Genomic DNA, 27,314 nt, shown 5'->3' with positions numbered 1-27,314 from the left:
TACAGGTACAGTCTATCCCCCTGCCCCCTCTGGTCTGTTGCTGCTCTCTGGTGCTCCGCATGGGGCTCAGCCCCACCTGCTCCCACCTGGGGCAGTCCGCCCTGTGCTCTTGCCCTGCAGTCCAGCCTGCTCCACCCTCCCACTGGCCCCGGCCCTGGCCAGCACACGCTGCTTCCTGCTGGGGCCACATTTCACCCACTCAGCTCGCTGCATGTGGCTGCTGATCACACCAGTCAGGCAGAGTGATTGGAAGGTGATCAAGAGCTGGAGCCTCCGTGTGCTTGAGCAGGAGCACCCAGCTGCAGCTTCCCCCCTCAAGCTCATTGCTGCTCTCCTGGGAACCGTGGGGAGCCCTGCACAATGGAGCTGGGCTGACCACAGCCATTGCTTCTGCCTGGCACAGTTGGAGGGGCTTGGGCATCTCCTGCCCTTTGCCTGCCTCCCTATGCACCGCAGTCCTCCAGTGGGAGTGGGGTTGGCTCCAGCTCATGGCACACGGTCCCAGCTGCAGCAGCAGCAGGAGGCAGCAGCCCTTCAGTGCTCATGGCCTGCAGCAGGTGGAGCCTCTTGGTGGTGCGTAGCTCTCAACCGAATCCTGGGAGCTGCATGTGCTGGCAGGGAGTGAGGCCCAGCCAGTCCAACTCCATTGCATGTGGCTCCCATCTGAGTCCTGGGAGCCACATGTGGTGGCAGGGAGCAGCTTTCGGTACGTGGCCGAGAGCTGCATGCAGTGGTGCCTGGCTGGCTCAATCTCACTCCCCGCTGACATGCGGTGGCGGCCAGTCAGTAGGGGGCACTTGGGAGCCACCCCACCAGTTTTAAAACGGCATGATCAAGATCATGATTATGGTCGTCCAGTCCACTACATGCATGTATGCGCAGTAAGGTAGCTGTGGGGCAATCTCTTTACCAGCCTAGGGGTGCATGTGCAGTAGAAACACTCAAACTCTTCAAATGGATTGCAATGCACTGTTGTTTAAGCGGGGAGCAGGGCACCTGTACTGATGCCCCAGTGTGGCCGGGTATAGGCTGTGTGGAGAGGAGCAGAGTTTCTGGAGCAGCTGCTCCGTGAAGATAGAGCTGCCTGGAGGGGGCGCAGGAGGAGACGTGGGGGAGCAAGGCTCTCTCCAAGGCCTGGGATAGCGGACCAGGGAGAAGGAATTCCCAGGAGCCGTCACTGAGCAGAGAGGGGAGCTCGGTGCGACTCTGCTCAGCGGAGCCCAGCCACGGGCATGCGGACATCAGGAGTGTGCCGCTGGAGATGGGCATGCTGTGGGAGAAGTGGCTACAGGCAGTGGTTTGAGCCCAGCCGTGGACACTGTAGGATGATGCATACATACTACAATACCTAGTCAAAAAATAAAATCTAATGTTGCTGGCACTGATCAGTAGGCCTGTACTAGCAAAGTGGCTAGTATTTGATTCCTCCAGTCCCCTTCCCCCACTTCCCCCAACCACCCTACTTACTAACACAGAGTCCGGGTCTGGCTCCCTGCGGTGGTGAGTGGGGACTGCCCAAATCTCCAAAGCTCTCTGGATCTTTTCTGAATCAACTTGGAGAGCTTCGAATCGATTCGGATCTTTTTATTAGTCTCCCAATTTGATTCAGATTTGGAGATTTGGCCACCGAATTGAGCTAAATCTCCGAATCGAATCAGCACCCAAAGCTTCACACAGCCCTACTGATCAGCATGTAAAAATATATTTGTTATGGTGCCCTCCTTTGCACTTGCTTTTATTTATGTGGAGCAACTGGCTCGATGTAAAATAATACTGACAAACCAGACCAATAAGAAATTATGAGATCATATGTCAGAAGTCTTGGAAAAATTATGCTCATGGTAGTTCAGTGAGGATTTCCAGTGCATGTTTCAACTTCACGTAATGGCATAGCGAATCTCAATGGATAAGTCTTACAGCAGCAGGGAAGTCTTCCACTGCCTTCCACCAAAAAGTAAAACATATAGTATCTGGCAAAATGTTATAATTTACACACTATAGTTTTGGTAAACATAAAAAATTACATGTTATGTTTTATAACATTTTTCATAAACAAACACAAATTGAATAAATAAACTAAAATTAAAAAAAAAGATTTGAAACTGGATGATACACTGTGATGCTCCACCCACCCCACCTGTCTCAGAGTTTACCAACCATCAGTGCCGACATGTGCAGCTCCCAGGACTCGTTGGGGAGCTGTGTGCTGCTGGGGGCTCCATCTGCTGCAGGCCATGACAGCCCCAAAGAGATGCTACTGCTTCCTCTGCTTTCCCCCACCCCCAGTTGCTGCTGCTTCACCAGCCTTCTCCCCCACTCAGCGCTGCTTCCCCTCCCTATCTGATGCCCTGAACGTTGCAGCAGGGACAGGAGGACGAGGAGCTACTGGAGGGTAAGGCGGGGAGTTGAGCAGCAGCAGCCTTGCTGGAAAGCTGTGAGAGGGTGAAGGTGGGAGTGCAGTGTGCGTTGCCCTGAGCAGGACTGGGCATAGTTTGGCCCCATGCAGAGTACAGCAGGGGCAGCTGAGGCCAGGCTGGATACAATTAATTGGTGGGCACCCACCTGTGGGCCAGATTCAATTAGCTGGTGGGCTGGATCTAACCTGTGGGCCATACTTTTGCCCACCCCTGCCTTACACTCCAGCATCCCAGACTGACGATTTAAGCTTGGTTGGGATGATCTAGTTGGGGAAGGTCCTGCTCTGAGCACAGGGTTGGACTAGATGACTTCCTGAGGTCCCTCCCAACCCTCAGTTTCTACAATTCTAAACTGTGCAGGCTCTCCTGCTGTCCAAGACAAAAATATTTGTTGGCTTCGGGCAGTGTTAGGTTTATGGGTACTGGTCCTATCTGGAATTTTACAGGCTATTAAAATGGGAATGTCTTTAAAATGAAGTAAGCTATCTGCAGGATATAAATGCAGCCAGAAGCAAAAGCATTTATTTGGTTAAAATTGATTTCCAGATGAAGAAAAGTATGTTATGTGACAAAGTTATGCAAAAGGTTATGCATTTTGCATATGGTAAATGTGTATATTTTTACTTGCCGAAAATGTACACTAGTTGGTTGCAAACTTTGTTCAGACCAAGCCGTGTATACAACTTCAGCATTGGACACAATTTAATGGCCAAGTTTAAATTCCAAAAATAGGTGCTTACTTTGGAAATCCTGAGGAGCACTTAATTATAATGGTGCTAAAGTAAACACTCCTAATTTAAGGCCCTGCATAAACTCTGAAAATGCCCTTAAAAACGTTATGTAAAAGGTATGTTTTATAAAATATGGATTACTTCCCTTTAGGTCCAGTTGTGCTAAATTTTTATTATAGTGTGTTTCCTGAAGAGAGATTATGTAGTGATTCTGGCCAGCCAAACCACGTTTAAACAATTCTGTCCTGAAGGAAACATGGTTTAGGATGTAATGTGCATGGGGCCTTAAAACTTTCTGTTAGAAGGCTAGAGAGGCAATTAGCTTTACAGCTGCATCTGTAAGTTTTTGCAGACCGGGCAGATCTGCTCATTCCTGCCTTTCAGCCATATGTGAAAAGATGCTAGTCAGAAACTAGAGATGGCTGGAGGAGATCAATAATAGGGAGGTAAAAACCACCAGGGAAACTAAATTACCATGGCAGTTAGTTACCATATAGTTGTGTGTCCTTTGCTTTTTTGTGGGGGGTTTTTTCTCTTCCTTCCTATCTCTTGATCATTCATCTACAAGACAGAAAGGTCCTAAGTTTGAAGATTCCTGGGATTTTGATCAAGAGAGGCATTGTTAACCGGGAAACCAGTATAGCTGAAATACCTGACTAGCAGGTACCGGAAGCTAGGGAAGAAAAGCCCCGTGAAAGGGGAGGATAAGGAGCTGATACTCTGAAGCTGCAGAAGAGTGCTGCTAACATCAACTGTTGCTAGAAAGGAGTTTCATTTACAAGGCCTCATCCAGTACAGATGATGTAGTGTGAACGAAAAATCACGTGGAATTAAACTACAAAAAGAACGAAAGAAAAGGAAGCTCTTGGCACTGGTCAAAGAGTAAATACGGGAGGTGATTTAAGTCTCTTCCCTTCTCAGCTGAAATGAGCCAAACCCCAGGTTAGAACCTCAGGAACTTTGCACTTGTTTAATAGAAGCAAAGTTTGCCTCCATCACCTCAAGAGCCTGATCCTAAGATGTACTGATCATACATCACTTCCATGGATGCGTTGTTTTTTTGTGGGTTTTTTTTTTTTTTTACTACACAGGCATATGCAGGTGCTAAACATTTCAGTCATCACTTGATAAGAGCAGAAAGGGAGTAGGGACATTAATTGTGTATCTGTGGAAATTGGGGTAGGCTCTTGACTGAAATAGATGCTTGTTTGTGTGATGGAGGTTTTGCAGCAGCTGAAAGGTAAGCATTATACAGGATAGTGAAGCAGGACAGCTGGTAACAGAAATCCGTGATTAAATTCAAACAAACAAACAAGTCCTTGCCACAAACTCCAAAGGTCATGAATTCAGAGCATTTCAGCATAGCCCTACAAAGACCAATTTGGCATTCTTCTAAAACACTGTAGTTTTTTGTTTGAAAAAGCTTACTTATTAAGAACGTTGCAGCTAGGTACAGACGTTGAAAAAGCCCGAGGTGGACTCAATCCAAGTGATGCAGTTTTCTGTAAGAGGCGTAGGGTAGATCAGTAGCAAACAGAACGCACGTGTGTCCTTTGGCGGCGGGGGCAAATTGTAGACGGGGTCTACCATTTTTAATCCATACTATGTGTGCCGAACTTCAGTTCTCTTACAGGCATAGACCAGTTTTGTGTGCCGAACTTCTGTCCTGTTATGGGTATTAAATCGGCTTCCAATCACTTGTACCGGTAAGAGTGTGATGTCTGTACCTGGCCCACAGGTTTATTTCTGGATGCTATGGAAGAGAAATAATTATCTGATTAACTTTGGGAGGACTCCTGCTATGGTAGTATTTCCTGAGTCCCGTGCCACGTGAAAGGTACTGCTGAGACTTCAAACTGGAATCGGAGCTACGTGGCTATAAGAGGTCTGATTATACAGAGAAATTCTGGTCAGGCAGTTGGGGTAAATCTTGGCTGCTGGTGTGACAGAAAGTGGGGCTCAAAACTGGAAGGAAAAAACATTAGCTTAGAGACCTAGGCTCTTGGGATATTATGGAGTAATACAAACAAATCCGATCCTTTATTTTTAACTACCGCTATTTGATTCTTCCATTATATTCTGAAATAAAGCACATCTGAAAACTTCAGGTAATAAAATAATGTCATGAGGAGTCTACTGCAGTTTTTGTTGATTGTTTGTTTTATAATCAAAGGGAAAAGGTTCCCAGGTATGCTTGCAGGGAAATAGTCAGTACTTAATGATTGTTGCTGGGGTTTAGGCTCCTAATGCCTCTTGTTACTACAGAAATCTCCGTCTTCTAAGGTATTTTACTTGAAGGTTTCTTAACAAAAACACTTGGCAGGCAAAGTGACATATTTGTAGCTAAAGATCTGAAGGGCTGCTGTTGTGATTTGCACTCAGATATATTGTAAGACGACATGTCAAGGATCCTAAGTGTTCTGTGATTTGTTCAAACTTGTGACAAACTCTTATGGCCATTTTGGATTTATTGCACACTTTTATTTATTTATTTAATTAATTCTTTAGTTGTTTGCCCCGCTAGCTGCTGGAGTTTGACTCTTACTTCCTAAACATTACTTAGGCAAGGAATTTTATATGTGTGTTGAGCTTCTGGAGGAGGTCAAATGCAGGGCAGCCAGTCATTTTATGCTGTCTAGCCCTGTCAAATTGTCTTACATGACTGTAATACTGCCTTGGTTGCATAATAAGAAAGCTGAAAAGATATAAATGTCAAGATAGCCAAGTTCCCACGGAAGACTGGTTTAGAACTGGAGCTTATATTAAAGCTCATGTTACTCACTGGCCTAATTAAACCAGACAAGCCTTTATACCTGCCAAATGTATAAATAAAGTCTATGACTGCATTGTGCTGATGCAGCCCGTTGATAACCATGATGTCTTGTCAGGTGTTTACTTCTCAAAAGGGCTTGGTTTGGGTGGTGGTGGGGGGAGAATTGCGCTGCTCGAAAGTGGAAAATGTTTAAATAGCAACAAATTATAAAGCCATGTGAAATTTGCTTTTCAGCCTGAAAGAATGATTTATTTACAGTATTAAACGGTACAGAACTCACATCTCATCAATGTAACCGTCACCTTGCATGCTTCTCAACTGAATAAATCACACTTCAGCAGTAGCTGACATTTGCATTGTTTTCTTGCAAAAGTCTATTCTCATTTGCGCTGCTTGATAGACCCAAGTTAATGCACTTGCCTTCTTTTGATCATTCCCCATACTCTCTCTTTTTTTTTTTTTTTTAAGACAGCATTTTATTGAAGTATTTAGAGGTAAATGGACTTGGCAGACAGTAAGTTTAATATTCATTTTTATATTTAGGAAGAATCCCAGACACTTCAGAAAATGAGTTGAAATCCAAGTGGGAAAAACTGTTGGGACCTGATTATGAAGTCATGGTATGTTATTCTTCAGTAAAGTACACTCATGTATGTTGTTTCTTTAATTTAAAGTGCTGTAAGCTTAACATTACAAGCTGTTTATAGAAATGCTTAATGATCGGAACAGATTAGTTGTGTAGATTTTTCCTCCCAGAACATCAAGGATAAAATACAAGGATGTAATACGTAACAGCTAGTTTTTGTTCAATTTATATTGACACTATCATTTTAAGCATGAGTAGCATTTAAAAGCCCCCGCCCCCCAACAATTTTGTCTTTAAAGTTGCATCCTATCAGTCACTGAAAATATTTGGCATTTTTATGACTGCTTTTTATGATCTGTTTGTTTTACTGTAAAACTTAAAAAAAAAAAAAAAAAAAACCAGCTCAGGATATTACTAGTGTGTTTCACAATGAATATTACAGTTTTATTAGAAGAATGAAAGAATGGTTATCAAATATATTGGCAAGACAAGGCAGTAATTCAACTTCGGTGTAACTTTATGGTGCCAACTGCTTGTTAGCTTTTTGTTCATATATTACAGAATAGTCAGGCACGAGTTTGTTTATATTTCTAAAGATGAATCAACACAAAGGAAATGATGGTAGTATTCAGTACTATTTTTAAAGCAGTGCTAATTGAATAAAACAGACAAACCAGCATCCTTTCTATTTCTTTAAAGACCTGTTTATCCCTGCAATACATGTCCGCTTGATTCAGAGACTTTTTTTTACTGCTTGGCACAGATCTGTTGCTGGAGGATTTAAAATAGCATTAAGAAGTAACCTGAGCAGCACCCTTCTTTGCAATCCATTAGTACTTCTTTAAGGTATGAAGTCTGTGAAAGATTGAGCTATAATTCAACACAGCTCTGCAGTTGCCCATTCTAAGAGCTAGGTATCCCCATGCTGGCACAGCCAAAGCCTACTTTTTATTAACACTATCCTATTTGCTGTTGTAGGTATGGGATGTGAAGCTCACTGGGCTGTATTCCAAATTATTCTTTCATTGCAGCCAGTTTGTTTGCATGGGTGAATATTTGGTACATTTAAACAGCAGAAAGCAATGGCCAGAACAGCACTTTTTAAAATGAATGCCCTGTGTCTATGCTTCTGCAACATCATGCTTTACTAGAATATGCCGTTTGGTATGAGGCTGATAGTACAAACCCCTGACTTCCCTAGGGTGTGTGGACAGAGGTAACATTTATTTGAAATGTTTTAAATGGCTTTGAAACATTTCAGAAGGCTACTGTGTAGACATATGGATGGGATAAAACATTCCCAAGTGTGACAAAAAATGCCTACAGAGAGCAGGTACTATTTTGTACCACTTTGTCCCTCCATATGTCTTAGGTCAGTCCATTGGTCCTTCAGCATCCCACAGTGCAGTGTTCTTCCTGTGGTCTCCTAGCACTTTGTTTGCTGTCTCCTCCCCCCATTTCCCTGTGTGCTGGCCAGGCCCGTTACACTTGCAGACGTTCCAAACTTTACATCTATTTTGACCCGTAGTCGCTGTTTCCATTTTCAGTTCCACTGAATTTAGCGAGGTTACTAAGTGTGACTAAAAGTTTGAAAGATGGATCCCTTTTTGATTATTTTCATTAGTCACCAAATCCATATATGAGGAATGGGTTACAGAGCATAGGATTCAGGTTCAGACCCTGCCTGTGTCCTTTTGACAGCTTGCAGTGATAACTCTAAGCCACTACTAGATAAAACCCTTTTGCAAGAGGGTAGAAGACAGCCAGACCTTGCTGATGGCCTCTTGGCTCCTGTGAGACATCCTGTTATTCAGTTACCTGAATCCTACATCAAGATGCTGTTGAATTGTCACAGCAAGTGGCTTAGCTTACTTCCAACTGGGACATAAAATAGATTTCAGCTACTTGGGAGCACAGGGACTGAAGTGGGACAGAGAAGGCACTGCACTGGAAATCTTCAGAAAACCCAAGCTTAGAGAGGATGAAGCTGAGTTTTTTGTTTGATAAATATTGTGTTAAACTGTGATTTTTTTTTTCAAAGGAGGCTAAGGAAAATCCTTACCTGCCTTCAGACATCTATATTCAGTAGGCAAATATCCAAGTAATTTATAATACACATAGTGCCCTATGCTCATTCCCTAATATACAGAGTGCTGTAGGGTGAAAACATAACAAAACACCATACAAGTGGAAAACAACCTTCATAAAGGTCCTTCCCCCACGGCAGCATGGGGGTTGAGCCAACCGTCAGGGAATGCATTGCAGCCTCCGACTCTTGAAGCAGAGCTGGCTGTCACTGAGCACTGCCTTGCATGCTCTGCCTCTGCTCTCCCTCTGGTGAGGTGGGAAGAGTGGAGTACTCCAGGATGATGAAACAAGCTCACCCCTCTTGCAGTCTGTAGCATGTGCATAATAAACAGCACTTTATGCTGTTTCTCTCCAGGTTATTTTTGGAGTTCTTCCTCTATACCTTGTCAGTCTAGGCCTCTCTTTTCTGCTGTTTGGTACCATGTAAATCAGTACAACCTGTTCCATGGTTGGGTTGTTGGCAATTAAACCAGTGCCCCCACCTGAGCTAGCGTGGGTGAGGAGGGTGTGTAGACACTCAGCAAAACTGAAAACAAGACCTGCCAAAGGGCGCATGAGCTCCCTGTGAGCTAACAGCCACCTGTACCTGGAGAGGAGGTGAGCACTGCCAGGTCACTCTGCTTGAAGAATTACGAATGATGCAAAGCAACTCTAGGAGGGTTGCTACAGCATTTAAGGTGCCCCAAGGTTGCAGTGGCCTTGGGACTGACTTGACTTGACTCCTCTATACCTGAAACACTTCAAAGGGTGTGCATCTCCCTCTGTTTTCTGTTTGAAGGGCTTCAAAGGCATTTGAAGTACTTCAAATATTATTTCTGTCCACACCCTTGGAAAGAAATGTTGCCACTATGTATATAAAAATTTAGAATAAAAGCATCTTGTATTAGAGTGACTAATCAGTCATGAGCTAAACTGGCCTGTAGTCAAATCAAGGGCCTAATCCTGCAAAGACTTAAACATGTAACTGTACTTCAACAGGACTACTTATGAATATGCAAAAATTGTTTCAGTACTGATCCAAGTTTGAATATTGCCTATTAGGTAGACACTGATGGCTCAAACCATATTAAAATGTGCTCTGGATGCTTGATAACTTGAGTAGAAAACATTTCAATTTCTGGCTGGAAATTCATCTTAGAACATGAGTGGGCAATTATTTTGTCTGGAGTGACACTTGAAGAGTTTTGGTGAGCTATTGAGGGCTGCAGGGGTAGCCCAGTCTCTTGACGGGTGCCCCGCCCCCTGGTTGCCATCTTTGGACCAGGCGTTCCACTTCTAACCCCTGACTTTGCTACTGGAAGTTCCTCCCCTTGGTGTAGAAGTACTCCTTTTGGGAGGTAGGGTACTGCTGTCTTGAAACTGAAGAAAAACCCCTAGATCACATATTAAAAAATAAAACATCTACTATAACTTATTTTAATTTTATTTCAAAATATTTTTGTCTTGATTTATGTGTGCTTGCATGGTGTATCTAGAGGCAATTGCATAATAGCTCACAATACAGCCCTACTCTTGTACATTGAGAGTGGGGGGAATATGGGGATGTATATGAGTGGGTGTGTGGTGGAGGAGCGCGGGATGTGGGTGGTTGTGGGGTATGTGGTTGGAGTGGGGTTGTGAGAGGGTGTGGGGTTATGGTGGGTGGAGTGGGAGTGTGTGCATGTGTGTATATATGTGTGTGAGAGGGGGGAGGGTCCTCAGAGTCCGTGGAGTGTGTGAGTTCCTGGAGCTGTCTGTGGGGGCAGCGAGCGAAGCCAGTCCCTCCCAGCCCTGTAGCAAGCAGCTCCCTGCACTCCACCCTAATCTCCAGCTGCAGGTGGTGGTAGCATGTGGGGCTAGCCCCACTGAGCTCCATGCAATGAAGCCCGTGGTGCAGGTCATGGGGCTCGGCCAGGGCGGAAGGACAGGGGCTGGCCCAGCTCCATAGCGTGGAGCTCCCTGCCATTCCCTGTAACCTGCACGTAGCAGCAAGCAGTGCCAGGCTACCAGCCCTGTTGTGTGTGGCAAGCATGGATTGCATGTGAGCCTCGCACAGTGTAGCCAGGCAGACCCTGTATCCAGGCTCCGCGCTCTTGCTGCCCCACCCTGGGGTCCCCACTGCCCCCAGGGCACTGGCATAGGCTCCACACTCCTGCCCACTGCTGCCACTCCCCTGTCACTGCTACTTCCCCCACTGCTTCCTTACTTTCCCTCCCATATGCCTGCCCACCCGCCACTGCTGCTCTCCCCTCACCTGCCCGTTGCCACTCCCCCTGCTCACTGCCAATCCCTGCTTGGCTGCCCGCCACTCTGGCTCCAGCCCACCCTAGCCAGGACCACGCGGTTTCCAACTGCATGGCCAAGACTGCGTGGCATGGCATAGAACCGGCCTGGCCTGGCCCAGGCCCTGCCACGTGGGCAAATCGTGGTGGTTTCTGTCCCCCCTTCCTCTTGGCTGGGCCCCGCTGACCACATGCCACGCCATATTTGGCCTGGCCTGGGCCAGGTCCTGTGGGGTGGGCTGATCATGGAGGATTCCTCCCCACCCTCCATCTGATCTTATCTGAGTTTCCCTTCTGACGGGGGGAGGGGAACAGTTGCAGAGTTACCAGGCCAGAAGCCACAGAGGCTTCTGGTTAGGGGCTGAGGGCAGCACTGGGATATTCGGTCCTGCTGTCGCCTTTTCCTGGGTCCTGCTGCTGCTGGCTCCTCAGCATCTTTGATAGGCAGCCATGTGCAGATAATAATTAATTTTCTAAATTATTTTAGGGGCCTGTGAGCCAGATAGAATGGCCTGGTGGTCCAGATCCAGCCTGTGGGCCATATTTTGCCCACCCTTGTCTTACAACCTGTTCCTAATACTACCCTGTATAAACCGTGTTTAAATATGGTAGCTGAACGTGACTAAGGCCTATGCATGAGGTTCATGTGCATGGTAAGAAATAAATCTTATTGTTAGATAGAGTTTTAGTATTTAGAAGTGTCCTAAGTTGTGATGTGTGCTTAGCCTTAGTTTTGTACCAATCAGCATAAGTTTGCCTGAACGATGTTTCATTTTACTGTCTGCTATAATGCAGCACTTTCTGCTATTGCTGTTTAAAATTGTTACGATGTACAATTTTTAGGTCGTCAGTGTGGACATGCCAATTACTGATGATGCTGAGCTCCAGAAGTATTCAAAGGTATGGATTCTTATTTCACTTTTGCCTTGAGATACAATGTCAAAATAAATAGTTTGGCATGATCCAAAACCACAGCTGTGAATACTTGGGATACAACCAGTTTTGTGCTTCTGGCTCATCCCTCACGTGTGGCTTATGTTCTAGACACTGTTTGAATTTCTCAAATTACATTTTATTTTTGAGTTAAGGATTGGGGGAGAGCCTGGGAAAACAGCAAACAATATGTCACCAGTGTCCTTAAACTTTGGCTGTCTTGATAAGGTGGGAACAACACGGTTATACAGAATTGAAGCCCATCAGTTCTGAATCTAAGGTTTTTGGCTTTAGTACCTTAGCTGATTGATTGGGGCAGAACTTGAAAAAGAAGTCGTGCATGATGAATGTACCAACCTTTTTGGGCTGTCAGCTGGATGAGTGGAGCTGGGACGATCCATGGACCAAATTGGACCATGCACACTAGGTCCTGTGCTGCTTCCACCTGCCAGGCTCAGACCCTGGGGCCCAGGCCATCCTTCCAGCCCTGTTTGCCAGGATAGGTTCTGGGGCCATATACAGCCTCTGGCCAGCCACGTACACTGGGATCAGGTCCTGTGCTGCCCTGTATGCCTGATCTAGCCTGCCGTGATCCCAGCAGACCCATGGGGAGCCCTCGCAGACCAAATGACAATACGAGAGACTGGATCTGGCCTGTGGGCTGGGGGGTTGAGCACCCCTGTTTTAGCTGCACTGACTTCATAAAACTCATCAAGTGAAGTTTCAATTCAGCAAAGGGATCTGCAAGTATGGATTCTTCCTCTACAGCTGGGGAATTTTATTGGCTTCAGTATCAGACCCTAAGTGACATCAGTTTTCTGCAGTAGCTGAAGTTTCAGTGACTGTGCAGCCCAGTACACCGCACAGCTCTGATGCATCCTAGAAGGGATACTGGTATGGCCCACTGTGGCTGTGGAATGAAAAAAGAGAAAGCATGGCCCCTAGCCAGTTATAGACAGGAGGAACAGAACAGTACCTGGCCCTATTGCTACCTGCGTGCTCAGAAGCAGTTGGAAAATGAGCAGTACTTGAATAATAAAATACAGGAAAGCTTGGCGAAGTAAGGGAGTTGATACTGTTACCTCTGTTACCCCCTTTAATTGTTTCCTTATTTGCATTACTGTTGTCTAGATTGAGTCTCCTGGCATGCTCTCCTTGCACTGAGAAGATTTTTCTAGTGGTAGCAGGTAGACATTTGCAAGTTAGAGATTTACTACGGAGGAATAAGGCTGTCCCTTGGGAAACAGCTAGCACAAAAGCAGTGGAACTCCACTTGGAAATAAGGATGCAAGTGGTAGAAACTGATGTCAAAATACAGATAGGATGTATTCCCTGTCCCAAAAAGCGTTATAAATGTCCTCAAGGGATGAGGGGCTCATTGCATGATTAGGTTTTATTGGAATCCTGTAAAATAATGATTAGGACATAATCTTCACCTTTTGCTCATATACCTTTAATAAAGAACAGCTCTGGTTTGATCATGATAGACTGTAGATGTTATTTTTTAATACCTTACTTCTTTTTCCCCCAGTGCAATGATGCAACTGAAAAGAATAGTATGATGCACATTTCTTTCTCCCAAAGGATAGACTATTGCTTTTTCACTACACAGTAGTAAAACTGAATAGAATATGTGTTGGATATAACACTAGGGATGTCAATGTCAACATGTAGTAATCATAATATACATTTGACTTCATTCGAATTGGTTAGCCATTGAACATTAAATGCATTTATGGTGAAACATAAAACTAAATATTTATTTGCAACTTATTCACTGATTATATTTTTGGAAGCTATTGCCTATCCACACTTTAAGATTGGGAGTTGAACTTGATACATTCGATGGACATCATTACATATCATCAATTGCTTCAGATGGTCCAATTGCTATGCTTGGCCTCCTCCAGCTGGAAGATGAACTTCTAGAGGTAAAGTGCGAAGAAATGGTCTATCTGTTTAGTGGGTCTAATATGATTGTACTACTTTTTATTTTAGCTGATACCATTGCAAATGTGTTGCATTAAATCATAGGTGGAAGAAACAGTCCTCTCTCCTTCTGTTCTGCCTTACAAGGGTTGTATAAGACTTATACAGTTGTTTGGGAAATGCTTGATACTAAGGTGATAAAGCAGAGGGAACCTCTGATGGTCGTATTTTATCAGCATTCCCCAAATTAAGAATCTATTAAACATTTTGGATTTAAGTCTTGCATTTCTGTGGCAGACAGTATTTTTAGTTCTTTGTGTCCACCTTAGAAAACCCATAACAGCTGGTAACCTTATAGCTGTGGTTTTCATTGGCCCTTTTCACTCTCTGAGGCTTGGTTGCTGTATATTCAAAGAAAGCTTGTTCACGTGACCAATCGCAGTGTGTCGATAGAGTATATGCAACGTAGATAGTTGGGCTGCTTTGGTGTGATCAGACTAGGATGGGGACCATTTTACTTTGGGAGGCCAAACATTTTGTTTAAAGTCTGTCTATCCAGCAGAAAAGATTGTAACTAAGTTTCTTCTTTTGAATTCTTGCTCTTTCTTTGTCAAACACTTTTCGAATCAGAATCCATTCTAGTGGAACTTAAAGAACAAGGTCTTATTGACTTCAGTAAAAGCAGGATCAGGCCCTTGGCTAGATTAGCTCATTTTTGGCCCAGGGCTCAGATGGCCTGGGTTATGCTTTTCTGTTTATACTTTTAGCACCAAAAATTCATACTTGTGTTGCTAAGGGCTAATGCATTTTCTTTTATTATTGCTTAGGAGAGAAATTCTGGACTCCTAGATGAAAGAGTTAATAAAATGTTGAAAGTGTTACAGTATTTCATAGATTTCTAGGGTCGGAAGGGACCGATTAGATCATCTAGTCCAACCCTCTTGTCTAGGCAAGAAAGAGCACTGGGGTCAAGTAACTCCAGCCAGGTGCTTGTCTAATCTCCTTTTGAACACCTTCAAGGTAGGGGAAAGCACCACCTCCCTTGGAAGCCCATTCCATATTTTGGCAACCCTCACCATAAAGAATTTCTTCCTGATGTCCAATCTAAATCTATTCTTCTTGAGTTTATGTCCATTATTTCTAGTAACCCTGAGGGGTGTACCCTGGTAAATCTCTTAGTTCTTAAACAAAAGGTCAAATACTAAAAGCAATAAACCAAACTATGAGCTAATTGTTCACAAAACTTTGTGGTATAAGTTTGAACAGTTTTGATTGTATGAGTCCAGAAGTATGTCCAGAGCTAGCGAACTTCAGCTTTTTTCCCATTTGTACCTTAAAGTGAAACAAAAATGTGCTGCAGGGCTAAAACTGTATATGTCAAGTTTCAGCCCAGAGCACATCTTTACAGCCAAGTTATAAATCCACTTAAATAGGGGCTTGTAATGAAAAATATGACAGTCCCTTAACTAAAGCAAACAGTGCTACCCAAGTGCTGATATAACAATTGGAGATGGTGTAGATTTTCAAAGTAATGAGAGAGCAACATTTTTAAATGTATAATGAGATTAAATAAAATTTTAAAATGATTTATTTGATGAATGATAATAGAAATGATAGTACCTTTTTAGTTTCTAATTTTAACTGATTTAACTTCTAGTGTGGCCTAATGCTTCCTTGCCACTCACCCAATCAGTTTTGTTCTAAAGCCTCCGCTGTGTTCGTTCAGTGGAATAGCTAACATGGTCCGATCAATGGATGGGGCATCTGGCACCCTTCCTGCTTTGAGACTGATTTCCAGCAGTTATAAACGAAGAGAGAGGGAGTCCCCAAGTCTGCTTATGAACATATAGTAGTCCTTCTCCATCAATCAAAGACTGCTGAGAAACAATAGTAACTTCCCACCACACTAGCACTTCAAATGCAATTTAAAAAACCCCCCTGCGCAGATATTTCTGTTTAAATTATTAACTAATGGTTGGCCTGATTGTTCAGCAGGCATTACATTTCTGGATTACAGTTTGTAGTCTGTGCTGAAAACACATGGAGTTTGCAGTCTGCCGTTTTAGAGGAAATGACTGCTCCTCTCTAGATTTTTCTCCTGAGCTGCTTTGCAATGAGAGGGGTGCTGGGTAGTTCCTCAGCAACATGTGCTATTTTTAAACTGCAAAATCATGGATACAGGGAAGAAGATTGGAGATTATGGGGAAAGTGATGCATGTGTGACAAGGAGGATGTTGATCCTACCTATCCAAGCCAGCCTGAACTTTGTACATTGGGATGGAGATCTAGAAAATAACATGGAGCAGATCCTGACTTGTATGCTTTTAAGTAGAATGACTCAAAATCTTTCAGTTTTTGTGTTTTTTGGGAAATGTTTCAGAAATTGAGTTTTTTCTTATGGAAGCATCTGATTCTCTCCTTAGAAAATTTTCAGGTTTTCAGCCAGCTCTACTTTTTGTTTTAGTCTGTAATGAGAATTGGAGGGCTCTTTGGCATGGGACCCACACCTCACATGGTGCCCACTTTGCACAAAGTGCTGGCCAAACCTGGCATGCGGCTGGCCATGTTCAATCCAGCCTCACAGCACTCATCTGGCCCATGGGACCAAATCAATTTAATAAAGTTTAAACAAAGTTTAACACCCATGACACGTGATCAAAACCATCACTGAAACTAACATTAATTGGCACCCTTGGTAGTAGACTTTCCAGAGGGACCCTGGATTGAATGAGATACGGAGAGCAAATAACCCTCTGAACAGAACATAGTTCTGACATACAGGTGTAGAAACTGCAGTTACTTACGGCATTCCTGTTTTGTGGAGGAACAGAGAGCTTCAGTCATGTGAGTTGCCGAACCAGCAGTGTGTATGGACCCTGAAAAGCACTTTAAGTAAAATATTCTGACACTAGAATTAATTTCTAAACGCACTTTCAACTGCAGTCAAGTATTGTAATAATCAGTTTTCTTGTCTGTACTTTAGAAAAGTCTGGCAATAAGTTAGGTAGAAAGAGTGAATAAAAATGGCTTTTCCAGTTCAGTAGGTGAGATCAACATACCTAGTACAGGAGGGATTGGGACTAAAAACAGAGAAAATGGTAGTGAACAGGAAATGAGGGAGATGAAACTAAATAGAACAAAAGGCATGTATTTCCATTATGTAGTAATAAAGTCGCCAGAATCAAGGGATAGAATTACGGTCTTACAGTAATTTATGTATATCTTCGAGGGGTACATTAACAAAACCACTCAAGCTTCACTGGAATCCCTAGATGAAATTAGACCTTTATGTACAGTTGAGGAGGACAATTATACCTCCTATTGTAATGGGTTGAAGTAAACAAGAGAATAACTTTTATTGCGGAACCGGATCAATATCCTTTTTAAAGATCTGAATGGTGATGTGTATGTTCTCTTTTCTGCCTAGGTAAATGGAGTCCAGCTTTATGGAAAATCCCGCCGCGAGGCAGTTTCTTTTCTTAAAGAAGTGCCTCCTCCATTCACTCTGGTTTGTTGTCGGCGCCTTTTTGATGATGGCAATGAGTCTTTTGTGGATGAGCTCAGCACCATTGAGGTTTCATCTCCAGAGCCAAAGGTTGTAATAATGTAGTGTGTAGCTTAGTTGCAGAGAAACGCATTCATTTTCTAAAGACAGTGTTGTGGTTTTCCTTTTATTTACCTTAAAGCAAAAATTTCTTGAAATACATTGACATGATTATGCAAACCAGCTCTTCTCACCTACCTTGTAAATCACTGTGTACTTTTCACCATTGGTTCATTTGGAAATGTCAAACAAATTTAAAGGCCTGAGAAATAGGGCTGCGCAAAGCTTTAGTCACTGATTCAATACAGAGGAGATTCAGTGGCCAAATCTCCGAATCTGAATCACATCAGGAGACCCATTAATCTCTGCAAATCGAATTGGAAGCCTCCGATTTGATTTGGAGAGATTCGACAATTCAGACATAGACACAGCTTTATATGTTTTTTCTGCATACCTCAAGGTACCAGGTGGCTCGTGAACACTGAGATGCTGGGGCGGATGGAGATCCCACGGGAGCATGGAGGGGTCCCCAGCGCACTCGGCAGCAGACCCGGAAATGGACCAGAAGCACTTCAGGTTCACTTCTGTGTCCACCGCAGAGTATGTGGGAGACCCCCTCCTGCCCCCTGGCTTGGCAACTGGTGCTTCCTGGGTCTGGGGCAACACCCAGGGTCTCCCCGTGGCTGATTGCCAAGCTGGGGGGGAACATGGGGGATGTCTGCCACGTGCTCCGCAGTGGACCTGGAAGTGCACCAGAAGTATTTCTGAGTCCGCTGCTGAGCATGCGGGGGGCCCTCCTGCACTCCTGTGGGATGTTCAGTCTGCCGCAACATCCACAAGCCCCACCTGGTACCTCGAGGTACCTAGAAAAAACATTTAAATCTGTTTAAAGCTGCGTCTATGACTGAACCACTGATTCTCTAAATCGGAATCGATTCTTCAGATTTGGATTCGGCCGAATTGAATCGGGACAGTAATCCGAATCGAATCATTGTCCCCCAAATTGTGCTGAATCCTAATTGAATACAGCCTGCTTCGCATGCCCTGTCTGAGAAACCAGCTCAGTCCCAGAGGATTTTACTCTTTACTTGTACTGGGTCATTGCCTGTAAGTTGCAGCAGGAGCTTATCTTGCTCTTTGCTGAAGCCTGTCAGTGTGGTTGGTGCCATAAAACACTGAAGATAACACCTAGTTCCCATCCTGTGGTGTTTTCAGTCTTATTAATACAGACACTATAGCTGACACAATGTACCAGATAATAGGATATAGCACTGATAGACTGGTTTGCTAGGAAGTGTTGATTTGCTCAGATTGCTTTGTCATGTTCAGTGTTGTCCAGTTGGTCCAGCTTTCTTTTTAAAGCAAAGCACAAGATCATGTGGGAACATTGTGCCACTTACAGTTGGATAAAAAATACCATCTAGCTTAGGGTAATAGAAGACCCAGTTTCATTGCCTGAATGAGTGTGTGACTTGGCCTTAATTGGCATAATAGTCCCAGTAGACTGAGTCCTTGAATGGGTTGAAATGGAACATGTTGAGGAGCAGAAATGAAGCAGTACATTTGCATATAAAAAATTGCATTTATACAGTAACAATATTGATTGATTTAGTGACATTTTCTCTGATGCTAACACACATGTTGTCACTTGTGCTTGGTCTAGTTTTGAGTGTGTTGCTCTGACCTATTTCAGAGCTGTGACAGTATTTAGTTTTTATGATATTTCATGTTTACAACTTTTCTACTTTTTCTGTGGTTTGCTGAGGTAGGTTACTAGACTCTTCATTGTGCTATACATACAATGTATGTAAATCACAAGCTAGCTTGCTGACTGCGTGTCACATTTGTCATTTCTAAGCATAATAGGTGAGCAAGATCTTTGAATTATACTAAATCTTAGCCTTGCCCCCATTAGTTGATTACTTCCATCTTGTGGATCAAGGTCATGTAAAACTAGGGAAATAGGAGGATTAGCATTTATTTCTATTGTGAAAGACTTAAAATTCCAAATTTAAAACTTGACTCTTATAGCATTCTCCTCATTATATAATGGTTGCTCTTTTTTCTCTCTTTTCTGATCTAACTTTTTATTGACAGCCTTCCTGAGAGGATGTTTCAGACTAAAATATGGACGTTGTTTTCAACATGAACACAAAGTGTTTCCATTCACCTTTTATGAAGGGTCCCTGCTAGTCTCACCAACAGCATTTTACACCATCGTGTTTGCCATTGCATTTTTCCAAATGTTTTTCACCAAATTAGATCAGTTGTGTACATTTGTCAATACTGTCCAAGTGAAAAGTTTCCCTTTCCCTCAGAGCTACTTCCATATTATTTCTGTTGCCTACCACAAAGATCAAACGGCAGTATCTGGAATTAAACTTAGTTCTTTCTTTGGCCTAGTAGTGAGGTTCTTTGCTACCTGAATGCTTGAAAGAACAGCTTTAATTATATGCAGTGGCATGAAGTCCTTAAATTTGCCAATGGCAATTTTCATTTAAATTTTTGAAATATCATTATTCCTGCCAGTAGATCTCTCTTCTTATTTCTTTTTTTTTTAAATGCCATTTTCCCCTTCACAGTAGTACATAAATAGAAGAAGAGGAATAAAATTGTAATCTGTTTTGGGTTAGGTAACAAGTGATAACTCTTCAACACTCTTTTTGGAAAAATATGTATGGGAAGCCAGTGTATCAAAGCGGTTTTGTACTTATCAGTCTTCTGGAGTTTTAATATTAAAGCAAAAATATACCATTTGTTTGCATAGCTTTGCAAACTTAATTGAATGCTGAAGTTTTCTTCCTATTTATGTCTAATAACACCAGCACATATTATGATTGTAATGAAAATGTTCACAACCTTCCTTCTGTCTTTTCATGGGCTTTCCTCTGTGATGTTTAAAACCTTGTTTTGAGAAATCTTTTTTTTCCTTTTAATGCATCTAATGAGGTGGCTGAAGTCTATTACAGTATGGCAGGTTGGTGACGTTATTACAGTTTGTTATATAATAATGTTTTTCAGTATTTGTGTGTACTGTTAAGTCCTAATCTTGTAAGCACGTATGCATGTGCTTAGCTTTGTTATTGTGAGAAACCCAGCTGGGACTAGCAAAGTTAAGCGTATACATAAATGAGGTGCTTGCAAAATGGAAGTCTTAACTCTGAAGAAAGTTTTTTAATAACATGAAAAATCACATGATAGACAACGGTTCTATTTAGGATAAGTGAATCATTAATAGAAGCAGAAGTGTTGAATGAACAAGTTTTTAATTAAGAACTGAAAGGATAGCTTTTGAATTGGGTATTTTGTTTTGCAGATGATACCTGAAGTAAACCTTAATCCCGAGGAGGAGGAAGATGGAGAATTAGCATTATGGTCTCCTGATGTGAAAGTCATTGAGCTGGAGAAACACAGTAATGGCTTAGGATTCAGCATTTTAGATTATCAGGTATACTTTTCTATATTAACAAGTATTGAAAATACCTCGGACCCTATTTTCTCTCTTAGTGTTCCTCAGAATTTCCTGAGAATGCCAAAATGTTATATTCAGAGTAATCTGTTTAACATGTGGACTCAAAATTTTGGAGGAAAAGTAGTTTATTTTGAGGCTGACTCAAGTTGTACTGTAGACTTTCTTTTCATTCTTACTGATAACTGGGTATAGTAAAGTGTAAACTCTTTAATCAGGCCCCTGATTCTGAGTTTAAAGGCTGGGTGTTCTCTTGTTTACTAGGAATTACTTTTCAAGTAACTGAACTACGTGGGAATGCTTTCTCATTAATTAAACCTTTTTTGTATTAGTTGTTGATTGCTTGATCAATTCTCTAGCCCCACCCCCGCCAGTTTAGTTAAAAATAAATTTATTATAGATCTGCTGTCACTGGTTCTTTAGTGCCCGATCCTGAGCCCATTGCAGTTAACGGAAGGACTCTTGTTGTCTTCAAGAGGCTCTGGTTACGCCCATAAAATGTAACTCAATTTTCCAAAATATGGATTATCATCTAATTTCAACAGCTATCAACCCTCCAGTGAAGGCAGATGGATTTGGTGTGATACCCAATTTACCTCTGTTAAAAATAAAAATTGGGGATTTATTTGTCATATAAACTCATAACTGTTAAATTGCTTACCGTCTAAAGAAGGTAAGTACTTTGCTACTTTAAGCTTTTAGGCCAGTGTACCAGAGACTGAGCAAGAATTTCCAATTATTTTCTTTAATACTGAGAAGGAGATGAATCTCGAGACACCAATAATAGCTTGAAGCAAGATTACACTCAAAAATAGCCTCCTTTTTATGTAAAAATGTTGTGGGAGAGATTACATAGGCTTGATTCTTAAGCTCCTTAGAAATGAAGGACCAAATTCTTTGGTGCAATTGGGCAAAATTCCGAGGGCACAGCTTTGCTAACTTCCTTTACATCAGCAAAGGTTTTGACCTTAAATAAATGTGTAGAAATATCAGAATTTGAGGTCAGGATGGAATGCTTTTAATGTTTTCAGTCAAGATGATATGTTTTAAACCTTTAGGCATCATAGTTGCAAAGAATTAAGATTTCTGGATTGCTCTTTGTAATAACATACACAGCTGAACGCTGCCTAAACATTGTGCTTTAATAAAACAAAATGTATTCTTTCATTGTATATACATGTCAAGTGATATAAAATCAATTATATTTTTATATAATAAGACATGAATCGGGAACAGATTAAAATAAAATACTTGAAGTATTATGCAAAACCATTAATTCCATATTTTACTAGCGTGATTTAAAATTACTGAAAATAGATCCGGTTAGTCATTTTTGCTGACACGTGTTGTGTTGCAGTGCCAGCTTTACAGTAGAGTTGCTAGGACTCTCTACAGAGCTGTAATACAGAGATTTGCTTTTTAATTTCTCATAACCAGAATTAATGAAGGCTTTAATAATGGACTTTTTATTTACTTACTCACAAATGCAAATGCATTAGTGATGTTGTGATACAGCTACATTTAAATACTTTCAAATCAATTTTCAATCAGTGGCAAACTGCTTAATCTCATCTCTTTATAATGTCAAGATATTCGTGTACAAAGCATCTGATTTTTTGTTTGTCTATAGGCTTTACTTTCTTCATCTGTGCTGCTGTTTGTATTGCATGTGGATTGATTATGTATATAAATCTGTAACTGAATGCACAAACCCATCATTTTCATCTGCATTATTGAGGGGAAAAAGTCTACCCTAGTGCAAAGAACTGCATTAGCTGTTGGGAAACTATCTAAAACTCTTACAGGAGAGGTTTTCAAAAGCACAGATGACAGCTCAGTGCTTGACTCAAAAAGAAAGTCTAACTGAAGGGCTCTGAATGCCTAACTGCCATGTCTGCCTTTGAAAATTTACCTCTTGAAACTTAATACTGCTCTAAAAATGTAAGTGCTTAGCCACATGTTCTTAGCTTACTGGAAAGGGTTCAAGCTTAACAGTGGCAAATATATTGCTTACAACACATGAATGCTATTTATAAGCAAAATGTATAAATAGTGCCCATTGTGACATTTAGATGACCAGTAACTTAACTTAAAGATCTGGCATAGTACGAGATGATTAACAAGTTCTAATATCTCTTCCTGTGGATGAAATAAATGATAAATACAGATAAATAAATCTAATTTCTCCCAGGTAGAGGGAGGATTGTATGGGGTAGACAAAACTGTGTTTGTGACATGTTGCATTTCAAGTTTCTCTAAGCTGTAAACTTATAAGTGGTGGGTATTTGGGGGCAGGGGTTTATGACACTGGTCAGTATCAGATACTTTAGGTGAAGGTCCACAAATTTGCAGTTCTAGAAGGACCTGTTCATATGGTGGAGGGAAATGTTATCCTTCTCTGATTGGTTTGTGTGTATAGTCAGGGGTATGAGAGTTTTCCTCTGTTGTAATTGTTATAATCCAGTCTGATATAACAAAGGACTAAACATTTGCAGGGATAATGAGAACACCTTTCTTAAAACTGGATTACCCTCCTGGCCTCTCAGATAATTTGTGCCTCGGTGTAGGATTTCTAACACTTCATATTTATTACAAGTCTAGTCATGTTTCTGAAAAAGCAGGACTAATACAAACTCTTGGTAAACTAGGAATTTGAGTACTTAGAGAATTGAGACCTGAGATCATGAAATTATTACTCTGGAATATTAATTTTTAATGAAATATGTTTCTCCTAATGTTTTATCTGTAAAATAAAAGAGCATATCCCAAATGACTGAAAAGGTATTCCCAGAAATGTATAAACATAACTTCAACTAATACATATTGAACACTTAAACTAATTACAAATTAATTATACTAACACAGAGTAATTGAGACTATAGCTATCTTGTCCCCATATTTGCTCCCCCGCCATTCTTCTGACACCTTAAGCAATTTATATACTTTAAAATAGTGGATTTCTCTGTTTACATGGTAGAAAATGTTACTAAATCTGTGGTGTTATCACAGGAGGTGTGTGACATAGCCTTTTGTCATTTGCCTGTAATGCGTAGGCAACGTTTTTTGGCTGGAGTGCCGAAAAACCCACAATGCCTACTTTGGAAGGTGCCACAGTGCTGGCATGCCAGAAAAACAAAATGAAGGCAGGGGGTACGTGGCAGGATGCCCTGCTTGTGCCCCTTGCACCCCACCCAAAGGCCCTGCCCCTCAGCTCTGCTTGTACCCTTGCTGCCCCTGCCCCTCAGGCCTGCTGCCCCTTGCCCCCCAGCCCAGGCTCCATGGCTATCAGCAGCTACCCAGAACTTGGACCAGCTGCAGCCAGGAGGTTACAAACAGCTTCTGCCTCTCTGCCCCAGCCGTGGCCCTAGCTGCCTCCCAGACCCGGCCTCTGTGGAAGCAGGAGATACCTCGGGCTCCAGGGAGGCAGCAGATACTGGCAATGCTCCCTGCTGTGCTGCACTCCCGGCCCTGCTGCCCTCCCCTGGGCCCTTCCAAGTGCAGCGTGTGCAGTGTGGCAGCGCGCAGAGGGACCGCACAGGGAAACTGCCTGCTGCTGCAAGCTCAGTGCTGCCTGGGTCACACTTCCCCTGTATGCATGGGAGCACTGTGGGCAGTACACAGGGTTGAGCCCCTTGCTGCTGCCCCCACCTGCAGGGTAAATGTGGCCAGAGCAGCAGGAAGCTTGGAGCGACAGGTAGCTTTCTGTGCCCCCCCATTTTGCCGTACCATGCTAGGTTTCACACGTTGCTCTGCAGAAGTGGTGGCAAGGGCAGCACAGTGGGGAGCATTGCTGGTATCTGCTGTCTCCCTGGAGCCCAGGACTGGATCTGGGGCTGGGGCCAGGGCTGGGAGGCAGCAGGTGTTTGTAGCCTCCCGGCTGCAGCCGGTCCAGGTTCTGGGTAGTTGCTGATAGCTGTGGAGCCTGGGCTGCTTGCAGCAGGCCTTCCATCCTCCCAGCCAGCTACTGGGAGCAGCCCAGGCTCCGTGGCTATCAGCAGTTACCACAAACCTGGGCCGGCTGCAGCTGGGAGACTGCAAACCACTGCTACCTCCCTGCCCGGCCCTGGCTGTCTCTCAGCCCTGGGCTCCGGGAAGACATCAGGTGCCAGCACTGCGCCCTTTGGGGCCGGTGCCGTGGGCAGCATGGGGCTGGGGCCAGGGCCCATGCCCACCAGCAGTGAGGGGCTGAGGCTGTGGGGCTAGGGCCCCCCAGCAGCATGGGGCTGCAGCCAGGGCTATGGGCAACAGAGGGCTAGGTTTGGAGCCTGGCCATGGGCAGCATGGGTTGCGGCTGGAGCTGGGGCCAGGGCTCGCTGGCAGCATGGGGCTGGGGCTGCAGCCGGGGTGTCGCTAGTGCTGGGATGGGGCTGGTGGCAGCACTGGGCTGAAGCCGGGGCTGGGGCCATGCAGGGCTGGGGCCTGTGGCAGTGGTGGTACCAGCTGGTGCTGGGCCCGTGCAGGGCCGGGACCCACTGGCAGCACGTGGCTGGGGCCATCAGCAGCACTGGGATGGGGCTGGGTCCCGCGCAGGTCCACAGCCCCAACCCCAACCCCAGCCTCATCCCGATGTTGCTGACAGTCCCGACCTGGCAGTGGCAATGTGCTGGGGCCTGCCGTGGTGGTTAGGTCTGGGGCCAGGCCTGCCAACAGCTGACACCACCGCCGCAGCTGGGGCCTGGGCCCAGCAGGCCCCAGCTGGCTGCTGGGGCTGTCAGCAGTGCCAGGGCCTGCACAGGCCCCGGCCCCATCCTGATGCTGCCAACAGCCTGGGCCCAGCAGTAGCACTGGGCTGGGGCTGGGGCTGGCGATGGCAGTGGTGCTGGCTGGGGCCAGGCCCACCAGCAGCACTTGGATGGGGCCCCAACCCCGGCCTCGTCCCTGGCCTCATCCCAGCACTGCTGATTTCCCTGGCCCAGCAGCAGCAGTGGAGGTGCTGGCCGAGGCCAGGCCCGTTGGCAGTGCCGGGATGGGGCCGGGGCCGGGGCCGGGGCCAGGCCTGGGCCTGCAGTAACGCTGGGATGGGGCCAGGGCCTGCGCAGGTCCATGGGCCTGGGCCCCTGCCTCATCCCAGTGCTGCTGATGGCCCTGGCCCTGGCCCTGGCCCTGGCCCGGTGGAGGCAGTGGTGCTGGCTGGGCCTGCCAGCAGCACATGGCCAGGGCTGTCTGTAGCGCTGGGATGGGTCCAGGGCCCATGCAGGTCCATGGCCCCAGCCTCAGCCCCATCCCAGTGTTGCTGATGGTCCCTGCCCAGTGCTGGTATTGAGCCAGAGCCTGCAGCAACAATGGTGCCAGCTGGGGCCAGGCCTGCTGGAAGCATGTGGCTGGGCCCGGGGCCTGTGATGGTGGTGGTGCTGGCTGGGGCCTGCCGATGGCACGTGGCCAACAGCGCGGGGTTGGGGCTGGGGCCTGCGGGGGGGAGGTTTGGGGCTGGGGCTAGGTTCTCTTACCAGGCTGGGGCTGGGGTCCAGCGGTGGCAAGGGTCAGCAGCAGCACAAGGCTGTTCCTGGGCAGCCATGTGCTGCTCAATCTGGGCACATCGCTTTCTGCCCCTTGGGGCAGGAAGCAGCCCGTGTGCCAATAACAACCGTGCCACGTGCCGCAGGTTGCCAACCCCTGGCCTATGACTTTAGTTTGGAATTTCAGCTTTGCATCTGCTTTGAACTTCAGAGCTTTGCTGCTTCCATTCACCAGATATATTAAGCTTGAAGATTGCACTAGAAAGCCCCAAGCTTAATGTTGTAGATAAAATGTACAAATGCTTCATACATGCTGCAGAAACAGGTGATCCCTTGATGGAGTCCCTCAAATAATGCAGTGTTTTACTAGGTTTTCCTACCAAGGGGCCTCTTTATTGAAAATAACAAAAAATCAAGACCAGAATGGTTAAAATGCTTTTCTTTGTTCTTTTACTTTTACAAGTTCATCACACTGTGGTGAGATCTTGTCAGATGTTCTGTCAGATATCTTATGTTCAGTCTGGTTATTCTGGATGACTGTTTGGATAGAACACGCCTAAGTGGAAAATCCACCAGCAAGAGGAAGTGATAGAGATCCTGCAGGCAGCAGGTTTACTCTCTTCAAAGTTAGTAGGCAAGTTCACAGTTGTGATTGTCACTGCTGGTTGACTCAGGTCTGTAATTTGTATGTTAGACAAGCATTTGTCTGCTGTGGGTTAGGCAAGGATTATTCTTCTATAAGCAAGGGTCTAAATGACCTCTTAAGGTTCCTTCCAACCCTATTACCTATTTTATATATATTTTTTTCTGGTTCTTTGATGGTGAATTAGTAGTGGAACATTCAGGTTTATTTGATTCCTGTAGACTTCATCTTGCAACATTAGTTTAATCTAATAATTGGTAGTCAAAAAAGGTGCAGTGAAAAGTTTATTTGATCAGTTCCTAGTTAAATGAATGTACTGTACATCCCTTAGTATTTCCTGTAATTTCTCTTAGAGAAGTTATTCTTTTCTTCATCTCGTAACATTTGTGCAGTGCTGTTGGCACATTAAGCAGTAACTACATTTTGGTGAACTGGGGGGGTGGCATGGTGCTGGTCCAGATGGAGAGGGCGTCCGACTGGGTCT

General features: G+C 44.2%; 1 protein-coding gene across 1 annotated transcript in view; it reads left to right on the top strand.

Annotated features, from left to right (window-relative positions):
• Positions 1–27,314, top strand: part of PATJ (PATJ, crumbs cell polarity complex component) — a 288,426-nt gene that overhangs the window by 54,693 nt on the left and 206,419 nt on the right. The window contains exons 14-18 of the mRNA XM_019501199.1: positions 6,465–6,541; positions 11,700–11,756; positions 13,586–13,720; positions 17,146–17,313; positions 20,579–20,710. Coding sequence (XP_019356744.1) covers positions 6,465–6,541; positions 11,700–11,756; positions 13,586–13,720; positions 17,146–17,313; positions 20,579–20,710 — 569 coding nt within the window. The remainder of the gene's footprint in view (positions 1–6,464; positions 6,542–11,699; positions 11,757–13,585; positions 13,721–17,145; positions 17,314–20,578; positions 20,711–27,314) is intronic.

Source organism: Gavialis gangeticus, unplaced genomic scaffold, assembly GCF_001723915.1.
Source record: "Gavialis gangeticus isolate Ggan-Ray unplaced genomic scaffold, GavGan_comp1, whole genome shotgun sequence".
Lineage (NCBI taxonomy): Eukaryota > Metazoa > Chordata > Crocodylia > Gavialidae > Gavialis > Gavialis gangeticus.
This window is presented reverse-complemented; position numbering and strand designations above follow the sequence as displayed.